The sequence below is a fragment of the Tauraco erythrolophus genome, chromosome 22 (assembly GCF_009769465.1).
Source record: "Tauraco erythrolophus isolate bTauEry1 chromosome 22, bTauEry1.pri, whole genome shotgun sequence".
NCBI lineage: Eukaryota > Metazoa > Chordata > Aves > Musophagiformes > Musophagidae > Tauraco > Tauraco erythrolophus.
The window spans coordinates 5,243,880-5,271,472 of record NC_141486.1 but is presented as its reverse complement, the minus strand read 5'-3'; the positions used below and the strand labels follow the sequence as shown (position 1 = coordinate 5,271,472).

The 27,593-nt window shown below is 39.0% G+C and overlaps 1 protein-coding gene across 1 annotated transcript in view; it reads left to right on the top strand.

The window, feature by feature from the left end:
* CDK5RAP2 (CDK5 regulatory subunit associated protein 2) overlaps nucleotides 1–27,181 on the top strand; it is an 85,412-nt gene extending 58,231 nt beyond the window's left edge. Inside the window, exons 26-39 of the mRNA XM_086624920.1 lie at nucleotides 1,899–2,131; nucleotides 4,883–4,931; nucleotides 5,718–5,902; nucleotides 7,033–7,158; nucleotides 11,466–11,582; nucleotides 13,416–13,605; nucleotides 13,821–13,942; nucleotides 15,661–15,909; nucleotides 17,570–17,653; nucleotides 17,776–18,035; nucleotides 20,597–20,743; nucleotides 22,593–22,731; nucleotides 26,084–26,130; nucleotides 26,989–27,181. Coding sequence (XP_086481046.1) covers nucleotides 1,899–2,131; nucleotides 4,883–4,931; nucleotides 5,718–5,902; nucleotides 7,033–7,158; nucleotides 11,466–11,582; nucleotides 13,416–13,605; nucleotides 13,821–13,942; nucleotides 15,661–15,909; nucleotides 17,570–17,653; nucleotides 17,776–18,035; nucleotides 20,597–20,743; nucleotides 22,593–22,731; nucleotides 26,084–26,130; nucleotides 26,989–27,048 — 2,008 coding nt within the window. The 3' untranslated portion in view covers nucleotides 27,049–27,181. The remainder of the gene's footprint in view (nucleotides 1–1,898; nucleotides 2,132–4,882; nucleotides 4,932–5,717; nucleotides 5,903–7,032; nucleotides 7,159–11,465; nucleotides 11,583–13,415; nucleotides 13,606–13,820; nucleotides 13,943–15,660; nucleotides 15,910–17,569; nucleotides 17,654–17,775; nucleotides 18,036–20,596; nucleotides 20,744–22,592; nucleotides 22,732–26,083; nucleotides 26,131–26,988) is intronic.
* The last annotated feature ends 412 nt before the right edge of the window (nucleotides 27,182–27,593 follow it).

The window sequence follows — 27,593 nt, the reverse complement described above, 5'->3', positions numbered from 1 at the left end:
GAATTTCACTAACATTAACATAAAGCAAGTGAAACATTTAGTTAAAAGATGCCTTGAAGTACAGAACAGTATTTCTCTTACAACAGAACTGCTCCTGATAAGCTCATGTCATCCTCCATAGTGATTCTGTGCCAGACACCTGTGTGTCTCTCCACACCTCAGGTCTACAATTCTCTTTGCTGCAAAACATCCTCTTTTAAGCAAAGTCAGATCTTCTCAGGTTGCTCTGTGAGACAGGCTGACCTCTGTAATCAGATATTACAGTTTTGCATCACTCAGGTTTTTTTCAGGTGTCAAGTATAAGGAAATGGAACATCCCATTTAAGATAGAAGCGTTTCCATGGGCAATTGGCTGGCAGAGTCATGCTAGCCCTTCTGTTTGTGTGAGCACACTTTATGTATAAAATAAGGAGTTTACACTCTAGTTAACAATTTGTTTTGAAGTTGAGTGCCATAATGCCTTCCTTTGAAGTATGTGAAAACAGATATATATAGAAATTAATTAATGAAATTCTATAGCATAAGCTCATAAGCTGGAAAATCATTTAGGGGAGGCTGGGAAGTATGAGTCTTGTTTTTTGTATGGCAAGACTGCAGACAGCATTTCAGCTAGCATATATACAAATCACAGACATAAAATTGAGTCCCATAAGACTAAACCTTTTTTAACTTCCACCACCCCTTTTTTCTCCCCTCCTAATATCATTATTGTCCTGAAGGCCTATAGAATGGCAGGAAGTATAAGAGATAAAGGTATTGGGCCTGTTGGCTTTCTTCAGAATGCTTGAGTAGAAATATTTGGAGATGCTGAGCAACCGCCAACATGGACGATTGTATATCTCATAGTATTACTGTCATAAATACAGTCGTGCTACAGAGTATATATAAATTTACATACCTTGAAAATATACCTCATCCATTTTACAAAGGAAGATCTAACTGTGTAAATTAAGGAATGAGACAGTAAGTTTTTATGGCCACTGTCTTGGACAACTGCATGAGTCACAAGTGACAGACCCAGCAGTGAGTTATGCATCTCTTCCTATACAAATGACAATAAAAATTCTGTAACAACTCACACTGTCGTAGATTTTGTTTATATCCTGTATATTGTTTGATCCTCTGCATCTTTTCAGATCCTCTCTCTTTTTCTCCCACTAATGTATGATTCTGTAGAAACAAGTCTATCTGTGATACAGACAGTGGCAGTATAAAGGGGATGTCTATATCTGCAGAATAAATTCAATGATCTGAGTAGAAATTTATATCCTGGCTTACTGGCTTGTGTAGTACAAGAGTTTGGACACTACAGTGGTTGTCATGGTCGTGTCTCTGGTAATAAACATACAGAGATGTGCAGAATTTTCAGACTGGGTGAGACCATCAGCTCAGAAAGTCCAGTATTGTGCTTTTGGCAGGAAATACATGAAGTTTCAGAAGAAGGGACAGCTCTGTTTGATCTTCCATAGTGAATTAAAAAAAAAAAAAAAAAAAAAAAACAGAAAACCGAACCAACAAAAAAACACAACCAGTCAGGAAAAATATGTGAATTCTTAAAAATTCTTTTCATGCATTCAGTCTTATTTACTTTAATTTGGCACCTCTGCATGCTGTCCGGGTTACTTCCAAGCAGACAAACAGTCATCACTTTAGTTTCTGCCCATCTTTGTAAATGAAGCAGTTAAGTGAAGGATAATAACCCACAAGTTATGCCCATAAATACAAAACTCAACAGTTAGAGACAATACATTTCTCATTGTGGCTGTAAAAGCATTTTAAAAGAAAATTGAGTCACATAAAATTATAGCTTAGGAATATAAGTTTAATTCACTTTTTATTTTTATTTAAATGTTATTTATGGTCAGAAAATTACTTTAAAGATAATTCCATTTTCTCAGATATGATTCATTAGTTCATTCGCAAGCTCGAGAGCTCTCCTTTCAACACCAACAAATTAAAGAGATCAGCTGTGGTTGTGTCACTTACCATCAACATCTGACGAGCCTTATTAAAGCTTTCGAGGAGCTGCTTCAAGCCAGCGATGTCGATTATTATGTTGCTGAAGGCTTCCGTGAACAGCTGCATCAAAGTGTGCTATTGTTCGAGAAGCTAGAAAGGAAATTCCTGTATGGTAAGTGGCAGTATTTTGTCCTTATTGTCTGAGATATATTAACATTTCTGAAATTTGAAGGGTGATTTTTTTTTTTTGTCTTTTTAGTGAAGAGGAAGCCTTACTTCCTCTTGATTGCTTTGAAATGATTTATAGGGAGAATTGTCTTGGAAGATAAAATTTTAGCGCTCGGACAAGACTGGATTTTACTTCTGTAGTTGTCCTCTGTATTGACACCTTCCATTTAGAGTTGTTTATCTTAGCACAGGCATATTTTAACTGTTCAAAATATAGTGGTGATAGTTTAGTAAAAGTTTAGTTACAAGTAGGCTTCAGGATTTTCTATTTCAGGAAGCAGCCCAGCTGACTTTGTTGAGCATAAGCACCGGATACCTCCATGGAAGGGTTCTCATGGGCATGGTTCGCAGTTGGTTTTTAACACAATCTATGTTTAACTAAAAAGAAAAAATTACAGGTTCCTGAAGTTTTTCCCCCAAAGTGCAGTCGCTTGCAAGAAGGGTAAACGCAGTGCAGAGTTCTGGGCTGTGCTTTTAGAGCGAAAGAAGAACTTATCATACAGTAGTCCATCTAGGCAATTTTCTATGGTCGATGCCTTTAAAGAAACTGCAAGGAATCCTGCGTTGGACAGCTAGAAGATAATACCATGCTGATTTGCACAGTATTTATAGACCTATAGAAATACAAGTTAAATTGTATGTAGGTGTAAAATCATCTGTCGCTGGATGCACCGAGAAAAAGAGCCACAGATGTTATGGAGAAACCCACTCAAATGGTGCACATAGAAAATGAAAATAAGGAGGAGAATGGGAAAATCTATGTGATTAGAAGGCAGAGGAGAATAATTCCTTTCAGAATTTTGAGTAGCTCATGAATTTAAGAGGCCGTGGTATTGCAAATCAGAGTGTATTTGAGGGCTTCTGTAGAGCATAATAGTAGAGCAAGACCTTCCTGAGCAGGGGTCCTAGGAGAAGTCAACCAGAGAAATGTTGGCCTGGCATTAGAGAAAGCTGAGTGCTGAATGAGGTGTATACCCAGGAAAGGACATTGTAACGTGTACCAGTAAGCAAAGCCCTTTTAATTATCAGTGAGAACTGGCACATTGTCTGAAAGATGGAAGCTTACACATCTGGAAATGCTCTTGTCCTTTGACTCTTTATCCCAGTTCCCTCGCCTATTGTTTGACAAAGCATTAAGTTGGAAAGGGAAAGCCTTAAACATCTAAGAATTTGGGACCATATCAGGGGCTGTATTGTTCCTGACATTTCTAATTATTTTCATAAGAGACCTGCCAAATAGTCTACCCGGTTAAGAAAAGCACACTATCTTTCATAATAGAAAGCTAAAATGCAACCTTGTTTTGTAAAATGAGCATCCAAATGGACATTTGTTACCTGAAGGAATACTGTATCGTGCATATTGCCTTCAGACCTCAGTTTGAAGAAAGTTAGGGACAAAGGGATGCTGACATGAGTGAAACCCAGCAAGAAAGACCTTTTCCTCTCCTCACAAGTGTTGCTCTTTCTGACCCAAACTACTAGCAATACTTCCACAGATGTCAGCTGCAAAACTGACATTGTCAGCAAAACACTTGAGGTGGCCTGAAATAGGGACCCTGACCCCTACATCTTCCTGAAATTGGCTCTGGAAGATGGCTTTGTTCGGAAACATTCAGGGCCCAGCCACACAACGATCTATATTCTGCCTTTCATTAAAGATAGTGGCAGCATGTTGCAGTTTCGATTGCTCATATAAAGGAGTTGTGTATGAGAAAAAGGTATTATGGCTCCTGTGTCATAGCAGTGTAATAAAAGATTGAGTGTATTCAATGATTTCAGTGGCTACAGAGATTCCTTGCATTACAAATGAGAAGACTGTGTGGTGAATAAACATTAAATGCCTTTAAAAAAATCCCCAAACTAACAGATGGTATCCTATATACTCTGAAAAGTCACTGACAACTGAGACAATTCAATATATCTAACACAATGGTGTTGCACTGAATCACACATTAAAATAAAATGATGTTTGTAGGGTTATAAAGAACATCCAGCGTACTAAGAATTGACTGTAAAGCAGCAGCATAAACAACCGTCTGTCTCTGCATTTCCATCCTGACCTTCAGTTCATTCCCCTGAAATTTCAGCTGTGCAACTCTTGCCTGCCGCTTTTGCTTAATTGCACAGAATTTTTAAAATATGGGGAGCCAAGGTGACACCACGGAACTCTTATTCCCGTATTCAAAATAGTGTCTGAGTCCAGGTCTCTTGCACTGAGTTGTGCTTGTGCTCGCTCACTACAGCACTGCGAATATTGCAGGCAAAATACCGTGTATGCCCCTTTATTAAGGATAACTCATTAGCCTGACTCTGGGTGGACAAAATCCAAGTGAGATGGAGTTGGTTTTATATATTTTTTTATTGAAGAAGTAATGACATGTACCTCTAATCCTTTTGCCATACAGCACGATATTTTACATCTATATGCTAACTAAAACACAAAGGCTGTAAAATCTGGCACCTGTGGTACCTACTAATTTTTTTTGAACTCCAGAGAAAGCTATTGCTTTGTTGCTGGGCTATAAATAGCTTTGCTCATGTGCAGCATTTGACATTAATACACAGTGTGTTGAGTATCTGTTGACTCCTCTAATTTCTCATGAATTTACCATTCTATATTTATATAGTTTAAGATGGATGGGAAGAAAGTATAATTCTCAATACCTATTTTACATCAGATATTTCTGCTTTACAGGCGAGTCAATAGGTGCAGAAGTTACTATACTTTATGAATTAGCTCAAAGGTAAGAGTGCAATTGAATGTTTCTCGAACACATGGTTGTGTGATGATAAGGATAGTCCATGTTTTGTAGCACAATTTCCACTGTTTTGCTTTTTGGGAGGGCTTTGCTTATGTTGCCTATTGTTGATATCCATTTTGTTAATAAAATATCTGTCGAAAACAAAGTAAGGCTTTTTCCCCTGCTTCTCAGCAAACAGCTGAGATACTGAGAGGAAGCATCATGCTACCAAGATTGTTCCTTTCGTGAGCAAAGGAAAACACGTGCCATACACACCATTGTGTATGTTCAGGTATTATCCTACTTGCAGCTGCTAGGAGGGGTAGTCAGCTGCCTTTCTGCGTCCGTGCCCTTGGGGCTGGCTCAGGATCACTGAAGCACGGTGCTGTTGAACTTCATTCTCCAAACACCCTTATGCTGAAGGTGAAGAGAGCAGGTGTTGTTATGCTGCATATGTTGGTTTTATGCCAGCCTGGGATTCTTCTCTGCTACAGAAGTCCTCAGCTGCCTGTTCAAGGCAGCTTGAGGTCCCCTTACCGTGAAGGTGACTACCCAGTGCTGGAACATGAACGCTAGGCTGGAGGTCCATTGATTATTCTTGTTGACTTGAGTGAGGTCTGAGTTTCAGTCTCGATGTGTACATCTGATGTGTAGTGGTTTGCCATGTTCTGTCGCATAAATTCACTTGCGTTACCTGTGTCCTGTAAAGCTAACACCATGCTCTCTGTTTGTGCTTCCAAAGTAATAAAATAATTTTTATATTTTAAAACGTTTTGTTCGGCACAAAAGGGATAACGAGAAGAACATCACAATGTACCAGCAACTGAAGGATGAATCACCTGTGCCATCTGCTCTTCATAGCTTGTCAGACTTTGATTTGTCAGAAAAGTCGTCTCTGGGATCACCTGAGCACAGGCATGACCTCGAAGGACAGCATGGCACACTGACACTTCTGCCAAACAGGTTTCCCCCAGGTAGTTATTTTCCTGCTGAAGATTCACTAGATATTGGGAAAATGTGATAAATAAGACACAAGGGAACTAATTAAGAAATAATGAAGAATGTTTGTCTGCTTCAGCTTTCCAGTATCTTGCATGATCATCGCAATTTCAGTGTAAGGCATACAGAGATGACGATTTGAACCACCTCCTGTTTGAAACAAAATTAACTACGATATTTTGTGTCTTTGTTGTTTTAGACTATCATCTTCTACAGTACTCCAGACGGTCTTTAAATAGACAAGTTCTAAGGGGAAAATAGACAATTGTCAAGAGATTATTACATTGAAAAAGAGAGATTTTCTAATTTTATAAAAGCCAGTGTTATGTTTCCTTGAGAATTGTAAGTGCTGCATAATTAATAAGTGGTGTCATGTTTGACCTGGATAGTTTCACTAAGCACAAGTGATGCTTGCAGTAGTTTGTTGTAGGCAGTGATGAAAATTTAATAGCTGAGATAGCACGTACTGTTCCGGAGGAAAATACTGCAGAGTAAACCAGGAGTGTATGACATGGATAAACTGACAAATAAGATAGTGACAGTTAGAACAGATAAGTTTCTGAGTAAAGCTGAAACTTACGGCCAATGGAAGAAAAACTGTAGAATGGCAAAGCAAGAAGGAAAAGGTACAGTAATGAAATTTGATAGAACAGATTTATTTATTATGATATGCATTATGTAAGTCAAAGTCAAATTTATATCTGCATTACTCTAGTAAGCTTCCTATTGTTATTAGGAAAATTGTATCCTATGGGTGTGTCAGGCCTGAATGTGAAGCTGCATTGCAGAATTTAGGATTAATTTCCCAGATCAGGAAACATTTAAGTTAGATAAAATTGTTATCTACTACAGTTTAGGAAGAAGAAGAAACTTTAAAAGTCTTAAAACGGGACCATTGTTTAAGTTAAAATGAAGAGGAGTTTTCCCTAAATGCCTGGTTTGGGCACTATCTGGAAAAAGACTGTTGTGGAGTTGGATGTTTAACGCTTGCTGTTTTGAACAGCTCTGTGTAGTTCTTTAGCATTAACACGTTAGATTTGACAGGAGTGCACAGAGTAAAGGAATACAATCGTTTAAGTAAGAAGTGGTCTCTTGGCTTATTTAGAGCTATTAATGGAGCATCTGCAAGAAATTCGAATCCTGAGACAACGTTTGGAATACTCCATAAAAACTAATGAGAGACTGAGGAAGCAGCTTGAGAGACAAGTAACAGACAAGGAACTAGATCAAGGTAAGAATTTATTTCGTGCCAAATTAAATCCACCTTTCCTGCTTAAAGCCTGAGGGATCAAATGCTGCTGGAAATGTTTTGTGTGCATTTTTGAATAAACCACGCCCCTTTACAGTCGGAAAATGATGTGCCTTTCTCTGAACACCGCTGCCTCTTGAGCACCCTCAGCAGACTCAGCTTTTCAACGCTTGTAGAGTGGCTTAAATACAGATTTCATGTGCCTCTGGCTGGACTCCATTGCTTGAAGTGGGGTACAGGTACCCTGCACAGCCTCACACCTACAACTGCCTGTATTTCGAAGAGAACGGGACTCCCAGGTAGTGTTATGCCATTTGATGGTACCACGGTTGAATTTCATCTGGAAAAATTGAAAGACCCTTCTAGTTCTCTTATCAACAAACAGCCAGCTTTATTTTTTGCCTTTGGGATATCATGATTGTTATAATGGTCTTGGATTTTAGGATGTCATCCTCTTTTAATTCACTGCCATGTCCAGCCGGGGGCAGTTGCAGGAGAGGAAGCCCTTTTTATCATTATCATTCCAGCAGGTCCTCGGCCCAGCATGAATAGAGGAGGAGGTGCTTTGCTCTAAATTACATTGCTGCTGTTGATCCAAAGTAGGAATTGTGTGGAATTAACTTTCCTATGTCCACTCTCTCTATACCTGGGGTCTCAGTACAGCACTGCTGCTAATGGGACTGTTGGAAATGCCTTCTGTGGAATTTTCTGACTGCTTTAAAGCCAGCTTGTGTTTACATACAGGGATAAAATATCTGTAAGAGAGAGCCTAGGCCATGGCATTCAGCTTGTCATTTGAATTGATTGGTGTGATAAATGTGTTCTACACAAAATGACATCGTGAGTTTTTAATGAGAAATACCTGACAGAAGCTGACGGAAATGTTAACATAGAGTTGGTTTTCATTCCAAACTCTAATATAAAGCAGTGGATGAAAAAATACTAAAAATAGGTATGCAAATTGAGAGTCACTGCTCTCTGTTGCTGGTGTTCAGCCTCTTTGAAAGCCAAGCTCTGTGGTGTGTTTAAAACTTTTCACAAGAAGGTAGCCAGCCTTTCTCTAAGGATGCTTTCGTAGCACCTTTTAGAGCACACTGTACCTGGCATCCTTTCCCACACTTTACCCGGCTCTTGCTCTCCTCCTCACATTATCCCCCATACGACAATTGATTAATATGCAATATTACTCAGAGTGCAAGCAGGCAATAAATACATACATGCTTTCCTTTTACCAGTTTCACTAATATTGACATTAGATTCATTATGTTTTACATCATCCCCATGATCCATTTCTGTTGTTGTTTAAATGGAGACTACCTGAAAATGGCAGTTTGCTTTCAGGAATAATTTACAGTGATGGAAAGGTGTATAAAAGCATCCATTTCATTCATGAAGTATTTACACTGCTGGAAAGGCATACTGTTCTCGTGAAATAACCACACTGAAACACTTCCAACTCTTTTACAGCTTCATAAAGATTCTGGCAAGGGCATCCATTAATGCAGTGAAAGTATATTTTCTTTATAAACTGTCTTATGCCTTCCATCTGTCTTCTTGTTGCCTTAGTGCATCTACCAATGCATGGAGGAGGAATTTGGAAAAGAAAGGAAAAAAGCAACTGCCTGTTAGAACAGCTCCTTTTTGTTACTATGTTCTTTCAGTGCTTCCTGTTTCTCTTCAATTTGAAGATCTCTTTCATGTTATCAGATATGCACATTCTCTCTTCTAGTAATGCTGCTACTGTTTTTCCTAGTAGATAGGCTTTTTTTGACTTTCAGTGTAAAAAGAAGTCCCTAAGTGAAGTTGAAGCTGATTTTCACTTTGGAACATAGTAATTCAAACACATTTTTTAAATTCGTTGTTAAATTCACGGGGTATTGAGTTGCTAGTTTGGCCAAAGTTAAGGCATGGAATTATTCTTATCTGATAACTATTGTATGGATGTATATACACACATCTGCCTGCTCTTTTTGCCATGCTCTTTTTAATACTTAGATTTTTCCAAGTATTTAAATGCTTCTGGGTTTCTAGTATTCTGTAAATGACTCAAGTGCCGGTAACGACTACGTCGTTACTATAGAGCTGAGGTTTGCAGTGCAAGTAGAGCTAAAATAATTGCTTCAATCATTTCAAATATTAGGCTTCAAAATAAAATCAAAGGTTTAATTTTGAGTTTCCTAGGTTTCAAATGTTATTAACAGAAATTGACATTAAAAAGGGGTTTTGCTTGCTTTTTTTAACCCATAAGTAAGAAATGTATCTACTGAAACTCATCATCAGCTTTAGTGTGTGCCTTTATTTTGCTTTACCTGGGAATGAGTGTTTCCTTCTGCTGTGATTTCCAATAGTGCCTGTCTTTCAGTCGGTGTTTCCCTTGAAACCTCCAAAGTGTGCTTCCTTAGCACTCATTTTTTCAGCACAAAACATAATGAAAACTCAAGTGTGTTGCAGTTGTAGACCCTGATGCTCCGCTTTACGCTGGTTAGATGGACCTTTGTATCTATGGAGAGCGTAATTGATGTCAGCAGGGCTCTGCACAGAAGTAGTAGTCTCAGTAGCAGGTCAAATTGCAGGATTGTGGCCTTAATACCACGGGCTCTGCATTATCCCTTATTGTGTAAGATAACTAATAGTTATATTCTAAAGCCTTTCAGTAGAACTGTGATAGCATAACTTTTCAAATAGGATAAAGCTGGGTGATGGGCAATAAATTAAATTAGAATCAAGATGAGACCATCAAGCCTTGGCACTTCAAGTTGAATTGCTTTGTTAAAATCTGAAAGGAAAAAGCCTTTTGAGTTCACATAGCTACCTCAACTCTTTAACATATAGATAGTAAAATGCCATTAGTGCCAGGCTTCTAGAGCCTTTGAGTCTTTCAGTAACGACAAGAGGTGCATATCATGGCACACAACATCCCAGTTAGGTAGTGAGTAAAAGCTTCAGTTGGGATTACAATAAAATGAGATTACTCAGAGGAAGTGCAGCACATCAAATTGAATTGAACTGCCTGAGCTGAAAGACATCCTCCTCATATGTGCAGCTAATTTTTTTGCCAGCTAGTTATTTCTCTATTAACCAAATAGTTGACACTTATGTAGTTAACTCAAACTTTAAAGCATGGGAGATACTGGGATAATCAATCAACTGAAAAATCCTTTTAATAGTAATGTTAATTCCGGTGGGTCCTGAAGTGTTTTACTGACTATAGGCAGGTTGTAAAGGGCAATAACAATTACTTGACTTGTGTTTCAGAGGCAGCCAGCCACCTTGAGAGTGGAACGTGGCACTTTTCAGACTGTACTGTGACGTTACACATCGCTGTGGGATGAGCAGCATAAATACAGTACATTATGAGGATTACCTAGGCTGGAATTTGACTGACTGGATACACGATTTAACGCTTAATGTTCACTTAATGACTAGAGCAATAAGATTCTCAGAGTAGGATTCATCAGCCTTAAGGTTTCTAAAAGTTAGACATCTAAATCTGTGCTGGTTACCCAGAGCTCCTTGTGGAGGCACTGGAGAGAAATACATCTCTTCGAAGGACAGGGCATCTCATCTGCAGAGAGGTGTGGAGAGGATACGTCAGATGAGTCGCTCTCTGAAGGTCCTGTTTGTCCCCATGGCTATTGATGGAAGCCATTGGTTGATCAACACTGGCCCAGATGTCTAAATGTTAAATATATACGAATTTAAGAGGGATGAGTCTTCATCCCTGTGATTGTAAATGGTTTCTCAGTTTGTAAGCAGAGGCAAAGACAGTGACTCCAGCCTTATGCTTTAGACTGAGGTGGTAAGAAATGTTTTATCAGACCGGTTACACTACTTGCTGCATTACTGACCACCGATTAGTTTGTAGAATGCAGCGGTCCTCTGCAATGGTGCCATTAAATACAGCATAGTATGGACAGAGCAAGACTGAAATGTATGGTAAACCTTCGTGCTGTTTGTGTTATTGTCAAAGAATAGCAATGTCACAAACTACTCCTGTGTTTTGTCCTGTTGGAATTTTAGCTGATAGGTGAAGACTGCCAGGGATAATTTTGCAATTTTGGTAATGGTTGCCCAGCAATGAGAGGTACTTGTGATGCAGAGCTTTGGATTACTTGGCGTTAACCTGAGCTGCCTTTCAGTCCGTAGGGATAACCTTCAAATTATATAGGGGAGAAATATCTTTCATAACGTGTTTTTCTGCAATTTTTTAAATTGTTCTTGTCTGGAAAGTTTAATCTTTAATGACCTAGAGATGACTCATAAATCATCTTTTATGTATATATTTATAGGTTCTGCAAACATTTTTATCCATGGCTCAGAGCAGCATAATTCCCTGACTTCTGAAATACATTTCCTGAGGAAGCAAAATCAAGTTCTGAATGCAATGCTAGCAAAAGGATCCAGAGGTAAAAATGTAAAACTGTGCTTTACAGGAGTAAACTGCAACTCATTTCAATCAGAAAACAATAAAATTTTAACAGTCCAGTCATTAAACTGACTTAACCATTCTTTCCACCTCTGAAATTCCATGCTCAACTGTAAGCATTAAAACTGGGGCTAATAATGATAAAGGACTAGCAGTAGTATTCCTCCTTTCTGTTTAGTCGTAGTCTTTTTCTTATGATATTCCCTTTAGTTTCTCCATTCTTCTTTTTGCATTCCTTTCTTTTTATATATTATTTGTCATTTTCCCTCCGGGATTAATTACCATTTCCTTGCTCCTTTTGAAGCTCTCTTAAAAAAACAACAACAAACAAAAAAAACCCCAAAACACCAACACAGAATAGGATTATTGCTGCAAATGAAACCATTCAGTACAGAAGGTTCAGAAGTCTGCTGCAGAGGGTTGACTGGACAGGCCAAGTCATCTTTTTGGAAACACTTCAGAAGAGAACAGAACTGAGGGAATACATTTAGGAGTATTTGTAATCTCTGAGATTAGTGTTAAACTTTCAATATTCTCTCTTCACTGTTGTGAAAACGAGGAAAGTCTTCCTTCTTCTTTTCCCCCAAGAAAACCAACAACTCGCCAACTGGTCCTAAAAGCAGCTTAAGCCACAATTAGGTTATAAGCCTTCATGTTTTCAGACTGTGTAAAAGCACTGACACTTCTTCCAGAGCCATGTGTTCTCTTATCTGTTTTAGTGTCTCTTGGTGCTTATCAGTTTGTTCAAGTTCTACTTTTTAAATTAATGTATTCCCACTTTTGTTTGTTTCCACATTTGACAATATGATCTGATAATATCAGGGTTTCTTTTTTCTAAGAACCATGATGAATAGAGCATTGTCCACCTTGTGTTTTAAAATTATGTTGGTATCTCTGGAGTTTGTGAGCTTCTTTTCCTTTTATTCCTGGATGCACTAGAGAAAGAAAAGCCTCTTAGATACCTTCTGCATGCTTTGGTATCAGGCGCTTTCTCTCTAGTCTTAGCTTAGCCCTTCAGTAGGGAAAGGCTGGTGATGCACATTTTTAACAGCACGTGTGGATTCCCATGTTCATACACTTCCAGCAAGAATACTGAAGATGAGGGAATGATTTTCTAACTGTTGGGAGATGGAACGGTTCCTCCCTGCTGTTTCTTTGCCAAGGTTGCCTCCTCCTTTTTCAATGCTAAATGTAGGGTCACAACAAACTTGGGGTCCCCATAAGCCTCTCTGATTGCAGCTGTCTCAAAATCCTCAGTTGCCCCTATCAGCAATTCTTTGTCAAAGAACCAGTTTGGGGAAACAGCTTATGCGAAGGAAAGGAGAACTGCTATATGTTTGGCAGATGAATGGGTCTGAGGAGGAGAGGAGGGAAGGATTTCTGTGAGACAAAGAGGAACATGGATGCAGCATGCCCTAGAACAATCCTACTGATTTCTTTTCTTCCTAAAGAGAAGTCAAATCCATTATTTTGTGAGGACTGGCAAAATTCGTGTGGCTGCATTGGGATCCTGCTGCCACTAGTTGTTGAATACTGTCGCTCTGACCAAATTGCAAGAGATGTTGGGAGCATTTGGCATATATGGCTGAACACAGGTTTTTATTGAGCCTTTGTGAGTCCTGGGGGTTAAATGTTGCATGTTACAGAAAATGCATCTAGCAAAAGTCATTAGAAAAATGAAATACTAAAATCCTAAAACTCACAAGAGAAGCTGTTATTTTCTGACAGTCTCTGAAAAAGCTGGTTTTGTTAAAAAGTACAGCTTTAGTGGGTTGTGGGCATTGCAAAGACCTTTCGTTTCTTCTTGTTTCAGATAAACAAAAGGAAAATGAAAAGTTAAGAGAATCTCTTTCTAAAAAGAATGCAATCATTGAGCATCTTCATGAGGATTATGAACGCATCAAGAAAGAAAATGAAAGGTTGCAAAAACAAATTGGTCAAAAAGAGGATGAAACCAGATATCTGACATGTCAAATTTACAGCAGTCGTAATGAATTAAACAGGTATTGATTCTGTCCACATTTAGACATTCATTTAGAGAAGAAAATTGTCAATGTGACAAGCATGTTTTTAGCCATAGCCATTAACATTAATGAGATGCATAGATGCATTCAAAAGGCAAGGGAAAAATTATGGAGGAAAGGGGAATGTATTTTAGGTTTTGAAACAGCAGATAAGAATTTAACACTTAACTTTGCCGTTAATCGGGACTTAACAGGTTGCAAACAGAAATTAATGTAAAGCATCGTCAGCTCTCTGAGAATGAGAAGTTACTTCAGTCACTCCGAACTGAGATCAAGGTTTATGAAAAGTTGGGAGAAGCAAGAAAGAAGAGGACAGGTATAAATGCACAACTGTTTCCGTACCCTTAGCCCTTGCAACCCTTCCCTCTCTGAACGTGATGGTGTCAGAGGACAGTAGGGCCAGGTCACTGTTTCTGCTTCTGTCTGCTATGCAAAGTAGAACTGACAACTTGATGATAAAATGCTGCTTTTTACTTAGGAGTATAACTGTGAGGTTGAGATGTGTGATATTTCTGACTAGGTACGCCCGAGTTTCCTTTGTCTTTTTAGCTAAGCCAAAAACAAATACTCAAGATTTGGTGGCTCAGGCGGATAAGCTTCATGGAGATCTTAGATATTTACTTGTCATCTAAATACATGTTGCTGCATCCTCACAGGTAGTGCTTACTCAGGTAGAATCATCGAATGGTTTGGGTTGGAAGGGACCTCAAAGATCATCCAGTTCCAACCCCCCTGCCATGGGCAGGGACACCTTCCACTACATCAGGTTGCCCAAAGCCTCATCCAACCTGGCCTTGAACACTTCCAGGGATGGGGCATCCGCAACCTTTCTGGGCAAATTGTTCCAGTGCCTCACCACCCTCAATGTAAAAAATTTCTTCCTCATACCTAGTAGAAATCTCCCCTCTTGCAGTTTAAAGCCATTGCCCCTTGTCCTGTTGCTATGTGCCCGTGTAAAAAGTCCCTCTCCAGCTTTCTTATAGGCCCTCTTCAGGTATTGGAAGAACCTGAAGTAGCTGTGCTTTCTCTTGTGTGAATATGAGGGTAGTGTCTTCTCCCTAGGGGTGGGGAGAGATGCTGGCACTGCTCTCTGAACGAGACATTTAATAATTTCCTGCCTGCTCTTCTGTCACTTCGGGTGAGGGGTAGGAATGAGACTTACATGAGTTCTTCCTACCCTTTTAAAGAAGCTGTACCACCATGTAGCTGTTGGTATGGTTAGGTAGAAAAGTGGAGTGCTGTTCATTGCTGCGTGCTTGTTGCAGGATCCAGCAGATTTCCCATTGGAAGTTCTTGTAAAAGTTGATTTTTTTCTTCCTGCTACTTTAAGTACTGTTCCTGCCGGCACTGCACGTCATGCCTAGCTGCAGCAGAAGAGCCCTGTTGGCATAAGGCTTTAAGCCAAAGTTGGCAGTAAGTCTCCTTGCAGAACTGGTAATGTAATTAGAGAGTAGCAGCACCCTCCTCATGCAGTTGAGCCCCTTTCCACTGTCAGGAGAACAGTTTGATTTCAGCATGAAAGAATACAGGGAATTGTTTGTGTACTGACCTCCTCCTATGAAAAAACGAACACAGCCCTTGCTTTTTTCGAGTTCAGATTTGTTCCTCTGGTTGCCAGGTGATCACTATTTTCTTTTTTCTTCTGTATATAAAATTAAACTTCCAGTTCTACTCCTTCCCTCCTCCGCACTCCGAGATTACCTATTCCTTTTTCTTTCCCTGGACTGTGTGTTAATGCACTTCAAATTTTGTAAATCCTCTTCATTCTCTTTCTATTATATTTTTTTGCTTTTGGCATGAGACTTATTAGCTTTTATGGTCAAAGTGAAAAATAATTTTCAGCTCTTTAAATCTTTCGAGGGTAGAAGCAATTAAGATGGTTTTTTTTTCAAACCATGATCTTAATGCTGTTTGTAGTTAATTCTTAATATTGAAGATAAAACTGGCTATAATTTACTTGCTCAGCGTTCTGATAATGGCTAATACTATTTTAATTGTTAAAGATATTAAGTGTTTCTTTTGAAATTGTCTCAGATCCCAGATGTGATGCATCAGAAGAATTCCGAAAAGATCAGAATAATCCACTTGACTTACATGAACTATTGACTGAAATACAGAGTTTGCGAGTGCAACTTGAAAGAAGCATAGAGACAAACAAGTCTTTGCATGAAAAATTAGAGGAACAGCTTTCAAAAGAAAAGAGAGAGGAAGTGGGATCAGTGTCAGCTGTGAATATCAACTATCTTTTCAAACAGGAATCTCAGCATTATGCAGGAATGAATGGTACTGTGCCATACATGCTTTTGTTATACTGTAGAACCTGTGCCTTGTTCTTTAAAGATGCTCTTAAAACCTTACACAACATCAACTGTACGTTTGAGAGCTGCCCATCAGCCTTTCGAATCCCTTTCCTCTTAGAGCTATTAGTGCATGGGGAGGTGAAATGCATGCTGCAGTGTCTTATAGCCTCCAACTGTCACTTCCTTTTCATCCATGAAAAGTGTTTGCAGGCAGTCTCTGGGATGGAAGAATGCCTACATTAAATTGCCATAAACTTTGCTTACCTGGGGTTCTTTTTTTTCATGCAGAGATCTATAGCGTTTCCTAAGGGTGAGCATGTATTACTCGAGAAGGATCAATAAGTGCACTAAATGGTCTTTGTATAAATCTTTGTATGAAGTTGTCCCCTTTTTGCCCTTGAGGGATATTTTACCTTTATTTCAATCACTGCTAAGTGAAACTGTTTTAGCAAATCGGGGAAAATGCAGTGTTTATGCTTAGAGTTAGATTATTGTCCCAGTATAGATGTCTCTGGGATACAGAGGGCACAAGAATGTTCCTCCTTGTTGCTGAAGTACTCTGCACAGTAAGTTTTCCACGTTTACAGCGTAAAGCCACCTCTCCTACTGCCTGTACAGGTATACATCGTGTTATGGGAACCAATAATAGTGGGCCTTTTTGGGTCCATAGACGTCACCCGAACACGCACATCCAAACCTTGTGCACCAGACAGAAGATTGGTGTGAGAGCTCATGAGATAAACCAGGGGGTTTTACCACCTTACTTCTGTGGTGGGTCCATCATGTCCCATCACAATCAGATGAAATACATAATGAGCATAACTCTGTGCTACTCTGTACAAGTAAGAAAGATGTGGAATGTAGCAGGTAATGTTTATGGGTTGCTGCCATTCTCTGTGCACTTTATACTTGAACACTGAATTGCAGTCATGGGCTCCACATGGGGATGGTTCCTTAGGTCAGTCGTGATCAAGTAGGTGTGGAACAGCTATTGTGGGGAACCTGTACCACCAGTATCCCCAGATTGCATTTGTTCCTGGTTAATTCCTAGATAGAATCCTAGATGTTGCTTTTGACCTTCATCAGGTAAAGTAGTTAGGAGCTGGAGAAGCTCATTTTTAATTTGAGAAAATGGTGAATAGAGTTACAATAGGTTGGTTTGATATGGACCAGAAAGACTCTGTGGAATGTCGAGAGCTGAATTTGTTAGCTTTCTGGATGTGCTGTGATTAGGCTTTGCTCAGAGGAACTTAGGGAATTTGGAAAGTCTGAAGAGGGGAGGTATAGCTGTGGTTGTAAGTATGGTATAGCTGTGGAGAGTGTCATACTTTTTGTGGAGTTAATGGGAAGCTTAAATTTGTTGATTAAAATATCTTAATCAGGATGTATTTTAGGTTTTCTGACTATGACTTGGTTTTGGAAGATATGTAGAACTTTGGATAGATGCTAAAAAGATTAATGTAAGTAAATAGGGGAAGACACATGGTGTGGTACTAGAAAATTAGCTGCATTTCCCTGCTTCCTGAGTCCAACTGCAGCATCAGCAAAAAAAAAAAAAGGAACAGAAGTAGAGCTAGGAATTTTTTTTTAATGCATGTTAACTTCTACTAATGTACTCTTCCTTGTCCTATTTTTATATACAGAAAATCTTTGCAAATGCCCTCCTGCCAGCAGAAACATTTGTGACCCGCAGAAGCACGGACATTGCATTTTGCTAGCAAAACCAGGTACATCCAAAAGTATCTCAAACGTGTGTGTTATCAATATCCCAGACTTGTTGTTTAAGAGAAGTCTAGTGTCAATTAAGAGTGTATAAGGATAAAAAAAAATAAACTATTTTTTGTCTCAGGTACGCACTCAGCCTCTAAAGATGATTTAGACAGGGCTTCACACTGCAGTAGCACGTCATCTTCCAGTACGGCATGTACCCCTCGTCTGGTGCCCGGGCATCGCATGTGGGCAGACAAAAACGGGCGCCACGTTCTTGGCTTGATTGAGGACTACAATGCTCTACGGAAGCAGATTTCGGAAGGGCAACAGGTTTTAGCAGAAATGGAGATTTCTTTCAGAGAGGTCGCTGGTACGAAACTGCAGGAGTCTGGAATAAAGGTAAACAGTGAAAGCTGTTGAAGGATGGTGGATTTTGCCTCGAGGTGCAAAATGGACAGGTTACAAAAGCAAAGAACTAGGGTAATGGTGCAGCAGGCACCATTACCTGAATAACTCCCTTGGGACACCTCAACCTTAACAGTCCGAGTGTCATCTAGATGCAGGCTCCTGTTTGTGATTCTGGGTTAATGAGGCTACGGATAAATTAGTTAGTTTGGTCCTTTAATAAGCAATCTCACTTTTACTTGCAACTTAAAATGAGGTGAAACTACTTGCTTTTACTGTGGAGATTGGTGACTGTTACACTAGAAACGATAAAAAAACCAAACAAAACCAACAAAAAACACAGATAAAACTAAAATGCTTTGGAAAGGGCTTAAACTAGGAGTATGTATCAGTTACCTAAGGATAAAAATTAAGGAGGTTTTCTCGTAATGAAGGCTTGGGATAAACCCGGGAAATATAAGACAGTTAAAAGAAATCTGATACACAGCTGATAAAGTTGCCCGCTTGTATTCAGCCCTTTAGTAACACCAGGTGATAACCACACATTAATAATTGATGTATGCTAATGAGGATTGTTTCATCTTAGGGAAGCTTTTTAATATTTTTCGACATCCTGGTATCAGTTGAACACTAGCAATATTAGTAGATAGTCTAGAAACTTGAATAAAAATTTGAATATCTCATTAATGATCAAATATTGTCGTCTAAGACAGTGTATTGTCCTTTCTGCATCATGTGTGACACAGTGATATCAAGTCATGGTGCTCTTGCTGTAGTCTTAGTAGTTCTTAAACCAATGAGATTAGTATTGAATGATGTCAGTCCTTTTCCTCTAGAATCAGGAGGACAACTAGTGTTTACTTATGCTATTTTTTCTTACTTAATATTGTTAATTTCTGGATAGTTAATGATAGCGTATTTGGGCTGGATTGAGTAAGACAAATCTGCCTACAAGCATCAACAAAAGGGAAGGAAGGATCTGTACATGTCTGTGGCAGTTAATAAGGAGCTAAGAAAACAGGAAAGACTTGGATCAGGCATTTAAAACAACATGCCAGTGGTAAAAATAGTGGAACAGTGGCATGGAGGCTGCTCAGAGACACTGTTACTGGAGGCACTTTTAAGAACAGGTTACATGAATGTTTGAAAAATTACATGTAATGTTTTCCTGTTTTGGAGTGAGGAAGTAAACTAGGTGACTAATGAAGGTCATAGAATCATAGAATCGTTAGGGCTGGAAGGGACCTTCAAAGGCCATCTAGTCCAACCCCCCTGCAAGGAACAGGGATATCTCCAACTAGATCAGGTTGCTCAGGGCCTCGTCCAACCTGGCCTTGAACGTCTCCAGGGATGGAGCATCCACCACCTCTCTGGGCAACCTGTTCCAGTGTTCTGCAACTCTCATGGTAAAAAACTTTTTCCTAATATCCAACCTGAATCTACCTCCCTCTATTTTAAAACCATTACCCCTTGTCCTATCACAACAGGCCCTCCTGAACAGCCTCTCCCCATCTTTTATGATAATAAAATGTTGTAAAAAAACGTGTTCGCTATTTCTGAAAAACCAGAAGGTCTGAACTGTGTGTATAAATTCACACTACTTATTTTTCTAGTTATAATTAGTGAAGCTGTTGAAGTTGCAGTCTTCAACAATTCTGAAATTCTTTTTGTGGTATCACATGTGTGCTCACACAGTAAAATGATGTCTGAATGACACTTAAGACTCTCTGAAGTATCATATATTTTCAAATGACCTAGTTAAGATACTGATAATGACTGAAAAAGTAATCTCTCTGTAAGTTTTAACTTGTTTTGTTGGTGTAAAGATAAAAGCAGTAAGTTTCACAATTTGCAGTTCGCTATCAAGCTTTACATCACTGAAGTTTCAGACTGCTTAGCAAATGGGATATTTTATGTGACAGGAGGATTCTGGTTAGATAACAATGCTAAATAAGTATTCAAATTATATGCTGCATGGGACAGGAACTGTGAATGCTTTTCTTTCATTACCCTTCCCCCTTCTGTATCACCATTACTTTGGTAATTCATTTGCTCCCCTTGCATCCTTTCCCTCCTTTATTTCACATTTATGCAATTTCTTCAATTTGGTTTTCTCATCTGTCAGCAGAGCAAAACATTTTATGTGTGTCCTGATAGTTATTTTGGCATTGAATGGAACAGTTTAAAGGGTCTGCTAAGGAAGAAACATCTATATTGCTTAAATTGATGTCTGTAATCATTTGCCTTCAAATAACGTGACATGAAATGCAAATGGAGAGAGAGAGTTGCCAAGTTTTACCATGTGGCACAGTGAATCTAGTAAATACAATCTATTATTAATCATTGTTATTGATTAGGATAAATCCCCTCCCTTCCTGAAATTCTCAGTTAATGGATAATTCAGCACTCTTTGTAAACTAACAAATTAGCTTTTGTGGCACGCAATAGCCATGTATATAATCTTAAATATGAAATCATACCAACTGGATGTAAACCATTAATTAAGATTACATTTTAAGTATAAAATATAACGTGTCTCTGATCCTATCATATAGGTACCAGACCAGGCATCACTGCATAGCTTTTCTGCAAATATTCACACAGTACAGCAGATTTTAGAAGAGGCTGCACGTTTACTGAAACTTCTCTGGAGAGTTTCCCTTCCACTGAAAGCTGTACACGGTACTACTCATGGCACCCAGGTACTATTATGTTTCATTTGGGTTTTTTTTTGGTTGGTTTTGGTGTTTCTAACTGTTGTAATGTGTTGAGGAAAATGGACCAGTCCTGATCATATTGTATACTGGGGTGTTTATTTACAAAATACTTCATATTAAAGATGTTATCTGTCACCCTGTTACATGATATTCAGGAAACTTAGGCAGATGGCAAATGATCCATTTCAACAAGAAAAGGTTTGGACTCCCTGTTATATAACCAAATTCAATTTGATTATGTATATAATGGTAACAACAGAAACTTCAGCAACTTTGGTGTAATCTGAGCTACATTTTCCTTTTACGTTTTTGATGCCTCAGCTGTAAAATAGGATGCTTTTTTAAAAGTATGACAAAACCCCGAGACAAGTTTTATAACATTTTAGCTAAAAAGGATTGTGCTATGCAAATGAATGGAAGTAAACTGAATGAGGAGTGAATTATCTGTACTGTCATAATACCACCACTCAGTAATGAAACTGTTTCAAACTCTGGCTTTAAAATAAATCTAAAGTGTTTTCACTGAGGTTTTTGTATGTGTTTCTTAAGGGAGGAAGGATATTGCTGGGAAAAAACCCCACACTTTAGGAAAGTAAACATTTTATATACAATTTTAATAACATTTTTGTTATTATTTTCTAGCATCCTTAAATGTGTAAAATCACAAAAGCAGTAAGAATGAACCGTGCTGTCTAATTTACTCACTGATGTTTCAGCTCCCTATTTGGGATGTCTTGACAAGTGTCTATACTTCCATTTTTATCCTTGTGTGTATATTCTGTATAGACAGCTGTATGGTGGCCTGGATTGCAGTATCTGAGTGTGTCACACGCAGGTCTTTCAGTGTGTACGTGATGTATCTAATGCTTTGCTGTAATACTGATCTAAACCTTCTTCATCTGGATCAGTCACTTCCCAAAGTCTGACCTCAGTGTGGGGGGGATCTGAGTTCCCAGGACTGCACCTAATTAGAGTCTAGTAGAATCTCTTTCTAGAGTTTCTAGATCTTAAGGGCATTAGATTGCTTCTGATGTCTTAAATGCAGTGTATGAAAGAACATCTCTTGAAGCTTGATTCTAAAAGTTACTGAGCATTCATTGCCTTCTCTTCAGCCCCACAAGAGTTGTGAGTAATCAGTTCTTCTGAAGAGCTAAATGCTAGGGGCGCATTCCAGAAGATGCTATTATTTAACAAGTGACACAACAACAAGAAAAATGTACAAGCTCAAGTTTGCATGAGGATCCAGATCAGTGATACTGGCAGACTATGTCAGGGCTACTCGTAGTCCTGTTTTAACAGATACCCACTGCGACTTAGTTGGAATTGGTGGTGAAAACTGAACCTTGAATAATGACACTGTCAAACAATTTTACAATAGAAGTCCTGGTCATTGGTACAATGCCTTTCAGCCCTTTGATAAAGGCAGCATCAACTATTAACAGAACACTGGAGAAGGAAGCTGGAAGTTCTGAACCTGGCAGACAGGATATTTGCTGATCCCATAGCACTGGCCTTCATTATGTTTTCTAGTTGAGGGGAGGGAAAAGAAAAAAAAAAGAGAGGAATGGAATTCTAAAACCAAAAATAGATGCTGGTGTTAAGACCTTTCTCAGACTTACAGAAAAATTAATTGCACTTAAAGCCAGCTAAGAATTACAGTTGTCTGTGGCAGATGTCAGAATCAGATGTCACTGCGGGTGTGAATGTGGAAGGACGGGCACTCAGTGATGCTTCACTCCTTTAATTTGCTCATACTCTAAGGAAGCTTGAGGGATCTTGTACAAAAGTACTTTTACATAATGCTTTAATATAATGTTTTCTTCTCTCACTTTAGGATGAAGGAATGAAAGCAGAAATATTTAGATTACGTAAGAAACTGTCCGAGCAGGAGAAGAAGTTACACAGCACAGTGAAACGCTTGCACTCGACAAACCAGCTGAAGGAAAACATGGAGAAAGTCATCATTGACCAGTGTAAGTGTATGCTTTATTACTGGTCCTTTTTTTATTTTTGTGGTCCGTGGCTGCCTCTAAAATTGGAGAAACAACAAAATCAATATAGGCACCCGTGCTTTTGCAGTTGCTCTGGCTGGTGTTTCCTTGTGCACATTCAGTTGTGAGTGACAAACAGTTCATGAGGTTCCAGTGCAGAACTGATGGAGCTTCTTTCAGATGGCAAGAAGTTGCCCAACTACAAAAGACTGCATAGAATAACATGAGAAGCACCTCGTGGTTTTACACAACCCAGTGATAATGTGTCAATCCATGCAGCTGCCACTAATTGCCACTAATTACTTGAGTTATTCCATTTCGGATATTGCCATTCCACAGTAGTTTTCTGTCCTACAACAGTTCCTGACTGAGGCAAAGCTACTGGTGCCGTAGACCATTCCAGCCAAAGTTTTTGACATTGTCCTTCTTAAAATCATGATTTTGCCTCAGTCTTGATATTGTGGAATTAGGTTTTTCGATTTTCTGAGGTGCTTGTCTGTCGTTTGTATTGCACTCAGTAGCTGAATACTGGGAAAAGCCAAAGCAGCAGCAAAGATTTGTCAACACTTCACACCAGAGTGAGAAGTGCAAGAGAACAGAAGGCTCAGAACAAGGGAAACAAAAGCTTACTAGGAGTCATTTTTTAAAGGAAAATGAGGACATGTCGTGAAATTATATTTTACCCTTAGCAGCCGTATCTAGAAAATTCTGTGGAAACATGTAGAAAGGGGGACATGGGCTATATTGTAGCTGTGTTAAGCCAAGTGACTGTTTTAAGAGATCCATATCTTCTGCTTTAGAGTTTAATCACTCATCAGAAAAGATTTAAGTGGAGCTAACCATTCTGTCTACCTTCATGCTATAGCAACATGTGTATTGTGGGAGGATTTAATTTTCTTCGTAAAAAAAAATCCTCTCCTTACCTTCTCTTAAGAGATAGGACTAAATGAGTAGTCTGTGCTGGAATGGCACTTGTATCGTCAGGGATTCATCTAGGCTGTACAACGTTACACATCATGCAAAGTTATGAAAATGGCCATGAGACTGTAAGTTACTCAAGTCATTTAAATGCAGTGTAGAGGAATAAATGTTATTTTGCTCCATAGCCTGTAATTTTTATATCTAGTATACGTGTATCTTCTGCCTGCAGATTATTAATTTTTTTAAGCATTTATGGGCTGTTCTTTGGTTACTTCTTTCAGAATTGTTGGGTTAAATGATGTACAAGTTACTTATATTAAATCGAAAATTACGTTTTGTTCAGGTTTTAAAGTTAAATACCTCAGTTTGGGGTTGTCATATAAAAATCAAAGCTATTCTACTCTGTCTGTCCAAATAATATCCACGGGGTAGATTTTTATTAGTTTAGTTTAGTCAGTTCCTAGTTCCAGTGACATCTTAGATAGACATACTGGGTAATTTCAGTGGTGCTGGGCAGGGTGTAAATCAGCAGAGATTTACCCTTATGTCCAAAATATTATCCCCACAGCCACTCCACACCCCCATACTTTCAAAAAAGAAAATAGTACATCTCCCTCTTATTTTGCTCACTCCTTTTCAGGTCATTCAACCTCATCTGAACCAGGACCTAATAAAACAAAGCCTGCATTTTCTGAAGCCTCCTTAATGCCAAGTACTGCCTGGCTAGCAGCAGCTTCACTGTTAGTGTCATGTCCTCTAAATTATGTTCATGTGCTGAATTTAGTATTTTTGATTTAGAAAAATCTAGTTTGCCAGGTGAAATGAGTTTTCCAGCAGAGTTCTTTATGAGGAGAGAGCACTGCTACACAGAGAGACCTAGATATGATTTTCTGTGAGTTTCATTGATTACGGGAATTACGAATGTCAAGTTACTTTGCCTTAAAGAGCAATTTCAGATATGTTTCTAAATTGCACCTGTACACAAATTCCTGACCAAGCATACAACAAAACTGGTGGGTCATGTGAAGCTGCTGGATTTTGTTAGGGTGCTTATGTTTGGTTTTGTTGTTTCTTCCTTTCTCATTTTGCTAGCACGAAAGCAAAGGCATCGCAGTGGGTGACCTTGCCTGCCTTCGTTCTCCAAACATCCTGTTAGCTGGCCACTCCACTGAGGATATTCAAGTTCCCTCTGTTATTTACTTGAGCATTCCTAAATATATTTAGAGGCAGAGACTGGAACATTCTTGCGGCTCAGTCTTCTGTGCGCTTTCTCTGGCGAGAGAACTCATTGCTTATAAACCTCATCTGAACCTCTGAACATGTAACAATGCAGTGCCAAATTGCAGTAATCTGCCAAGGGTATAATTATCTCATGACAGCTCTACCCTTGGAGTTGTTGGGTTCTTATTATTGTAATGAAAAATCTTTATTATGGCTAAATTGTTTATTTTTGAGACTGGAATATTAAATTGGTACTTGTGAATGGTATTTTTCAGCAGTTATGGAGCTGACACAGATTAGAGAACCACATATTTAACCTGACATTTCTAAATATCAGTTTTGTTTAGAAGCATCCCCTCCTCCATTCGCAGGTCTCGTGCTGTCCCCACAGACAGCCTAGCTGGATGAATAGAGAACACTTGGAACCCTTCAGATCACTGATGTGATTTCCCCTCGGCATATATAGGTTGCTTTGTCCTTGAACTGCTGGAGGAGCTGGTTGACATCTTCTGCCATCTGTCCTCTTCCCAGCCTGTCATCTCCCATAACCTCTTCACTGCACCACTTTTCTCCCTCTCTCACTAACCCCCGCCCCGTCCAAGTAGGCTACTGAATAGATCAAGCTGTAGGTACCTCGTGCCCCATCTCTCCTTAAAACTTCTTCCTTTGAAGACTTAGACTGATGGAACCAGGTCATGAGTGTCTTGTCCATATCTGTGATAGTAACGTAGTGATGAGCTATATGTGTTTTCATGTGTCGTTCTTGGTATAGTAGAAGAACTTCAAAAACACTTCCCTGGTGTTTCCATCTGAAAAGCAGATTGTGTGCTAGATGGAGCATGGGCCGAGGGTAGGAAGTGGCATTCTGGAGGTGGCACTGCTTCAATGTGGTCCTGAGCGAATCCTTCTGCCCTTCCCTAACTCCGCTTGTACAGCACTGCCCCTTAATCCCGGGTCGTTGCAACCGGAGGGTCATCCATCAGCCTGAGCTGCTGAACGGGGCTCGGGAGGCAGGAACAGATCTGGATTTTGGTGAATAAGAATTTGAGGTGGTGGTAGGAGGCTGCGTGTGATTGCCTGCTCGCTGCCCATCGTGCAGATGTGCGTTCATGTTTAATATTTGGTTTTAAGACTTGGGTAGAGACAATGTAGAAAGACAGTGCAGTATTCTTCATCTCCTCTTTCTTTCCAGTGGTTTTAACTCATGATGTCTTGAAGAAGGCTAGAGGAAACCTGGAAGTAAGTAAAATTTTTGCTTGCATTTAATTCTTTGGTATGTACTTATTAGAAATATGCATTGCTGTGGCAGTAGTATTTTACAGAATTAGTCCCGTTTGCTACCTAATCAAGTCTGAGTGACAGCTGCTCAGTATGATAAAAATTCTGCAATGTTTGATGTTTAAATTAGTTTTATGACTGACCACATAAACAGCTAAGCCTTCTCCTTTCTGATGCTTTCCTTAGATTAATGTTCATGTCTCTCATCTTCTTCCAGTGGTTTATTTTTAGCAGATCACAGTCCAATAACCAGTCTGCTGAATAAGTTCACAAAACACACCCTTATTTAAAGTTTGTGTATGTGTTCATAACTGGTGGGGCTTTTTTTTTTTTTAAATAGACCCAATAGGCAGAGCTTTTGCAAACAGCTATTTGCTAATGCAGTGTATTAAATTAGTTTGAGCATTTAAGTAATCACTGTTCAGATTTGATTTCTCCCAGAAGGTTCAGCCTTTACTCCCAGAAGGATGTAATACGCTTCTTGACTCCTAAATACCATCCTTCTCCTCACACTACGCCACTCTGATTGTACATTTCCTAGCCCTTCCTTAAATTTTCCTCTAACCTTTTCCATGAATCTCTTCTCCCTTATCCTCAGCAGCTGTGCCTTGAACCCTCTGCAGCTGCTGTACTGTTGTCTCAGCCCTACCTGAGTTAGAAAGTGATGACATAAAAAAGTCTTTCTGCTTACAGAAATTCTGTCCCTTTGATTTGAAGATCTGCTGAACACAGAAGCTCCTTTTGCAGCATTATGGCCCAGGCACATTGTGTGCATTTGAAATACAGCAAAATAGTAATAATTATTGCTTTTCTAACCAGGTGCCACCAGCTGAGAATCAAAAATCACCTTCCTGTAGCAGCAAAAAGAGGATTCTATGAAGGAGAAAGTTCCACGACTAAAGACTGGTCGTATGATTGTTGTTTGCTTCTTTATGCCTTACTATTTATTTGATGTAAAAATGTTCGTTCAGCTCTTTTAATGGGATCAGCCTTTGACCAAAAAAAAGAAAAAAAGAAATCTTTTGGTAAATAACTTATTTAACATTTTCTGTAATGTAAAAGATGGTTTTTAATATTTATTACAGAAGCAAGGTACTGAAGGTATCGAAGAAAAATCCAGCTTTTTTTAAAGTTGGCTCACTTGAAATTTTATATTTGTACTTGTTGTGTTATAAAACTATTTGTTGTTTTAGTCAAACAGGTCCTGCAAGAACGAAGAACGCGATCCACTTTTCAAACTGTTTCTCTACTGCTAAAAGAATGTAGGTTAAAAAAAAAAAGTAATTCTGCCAGTTGTCATTGTTTTTGTAGCAATATGCGACATGTTCAATATTTTAAAGCATTTTAAACATATCTGGAAGATTCTTCTGGAAGCTGCCTGATGCTGAGCTTTCTCGTTGCCCTGTTAGAAACTTAGATTGATG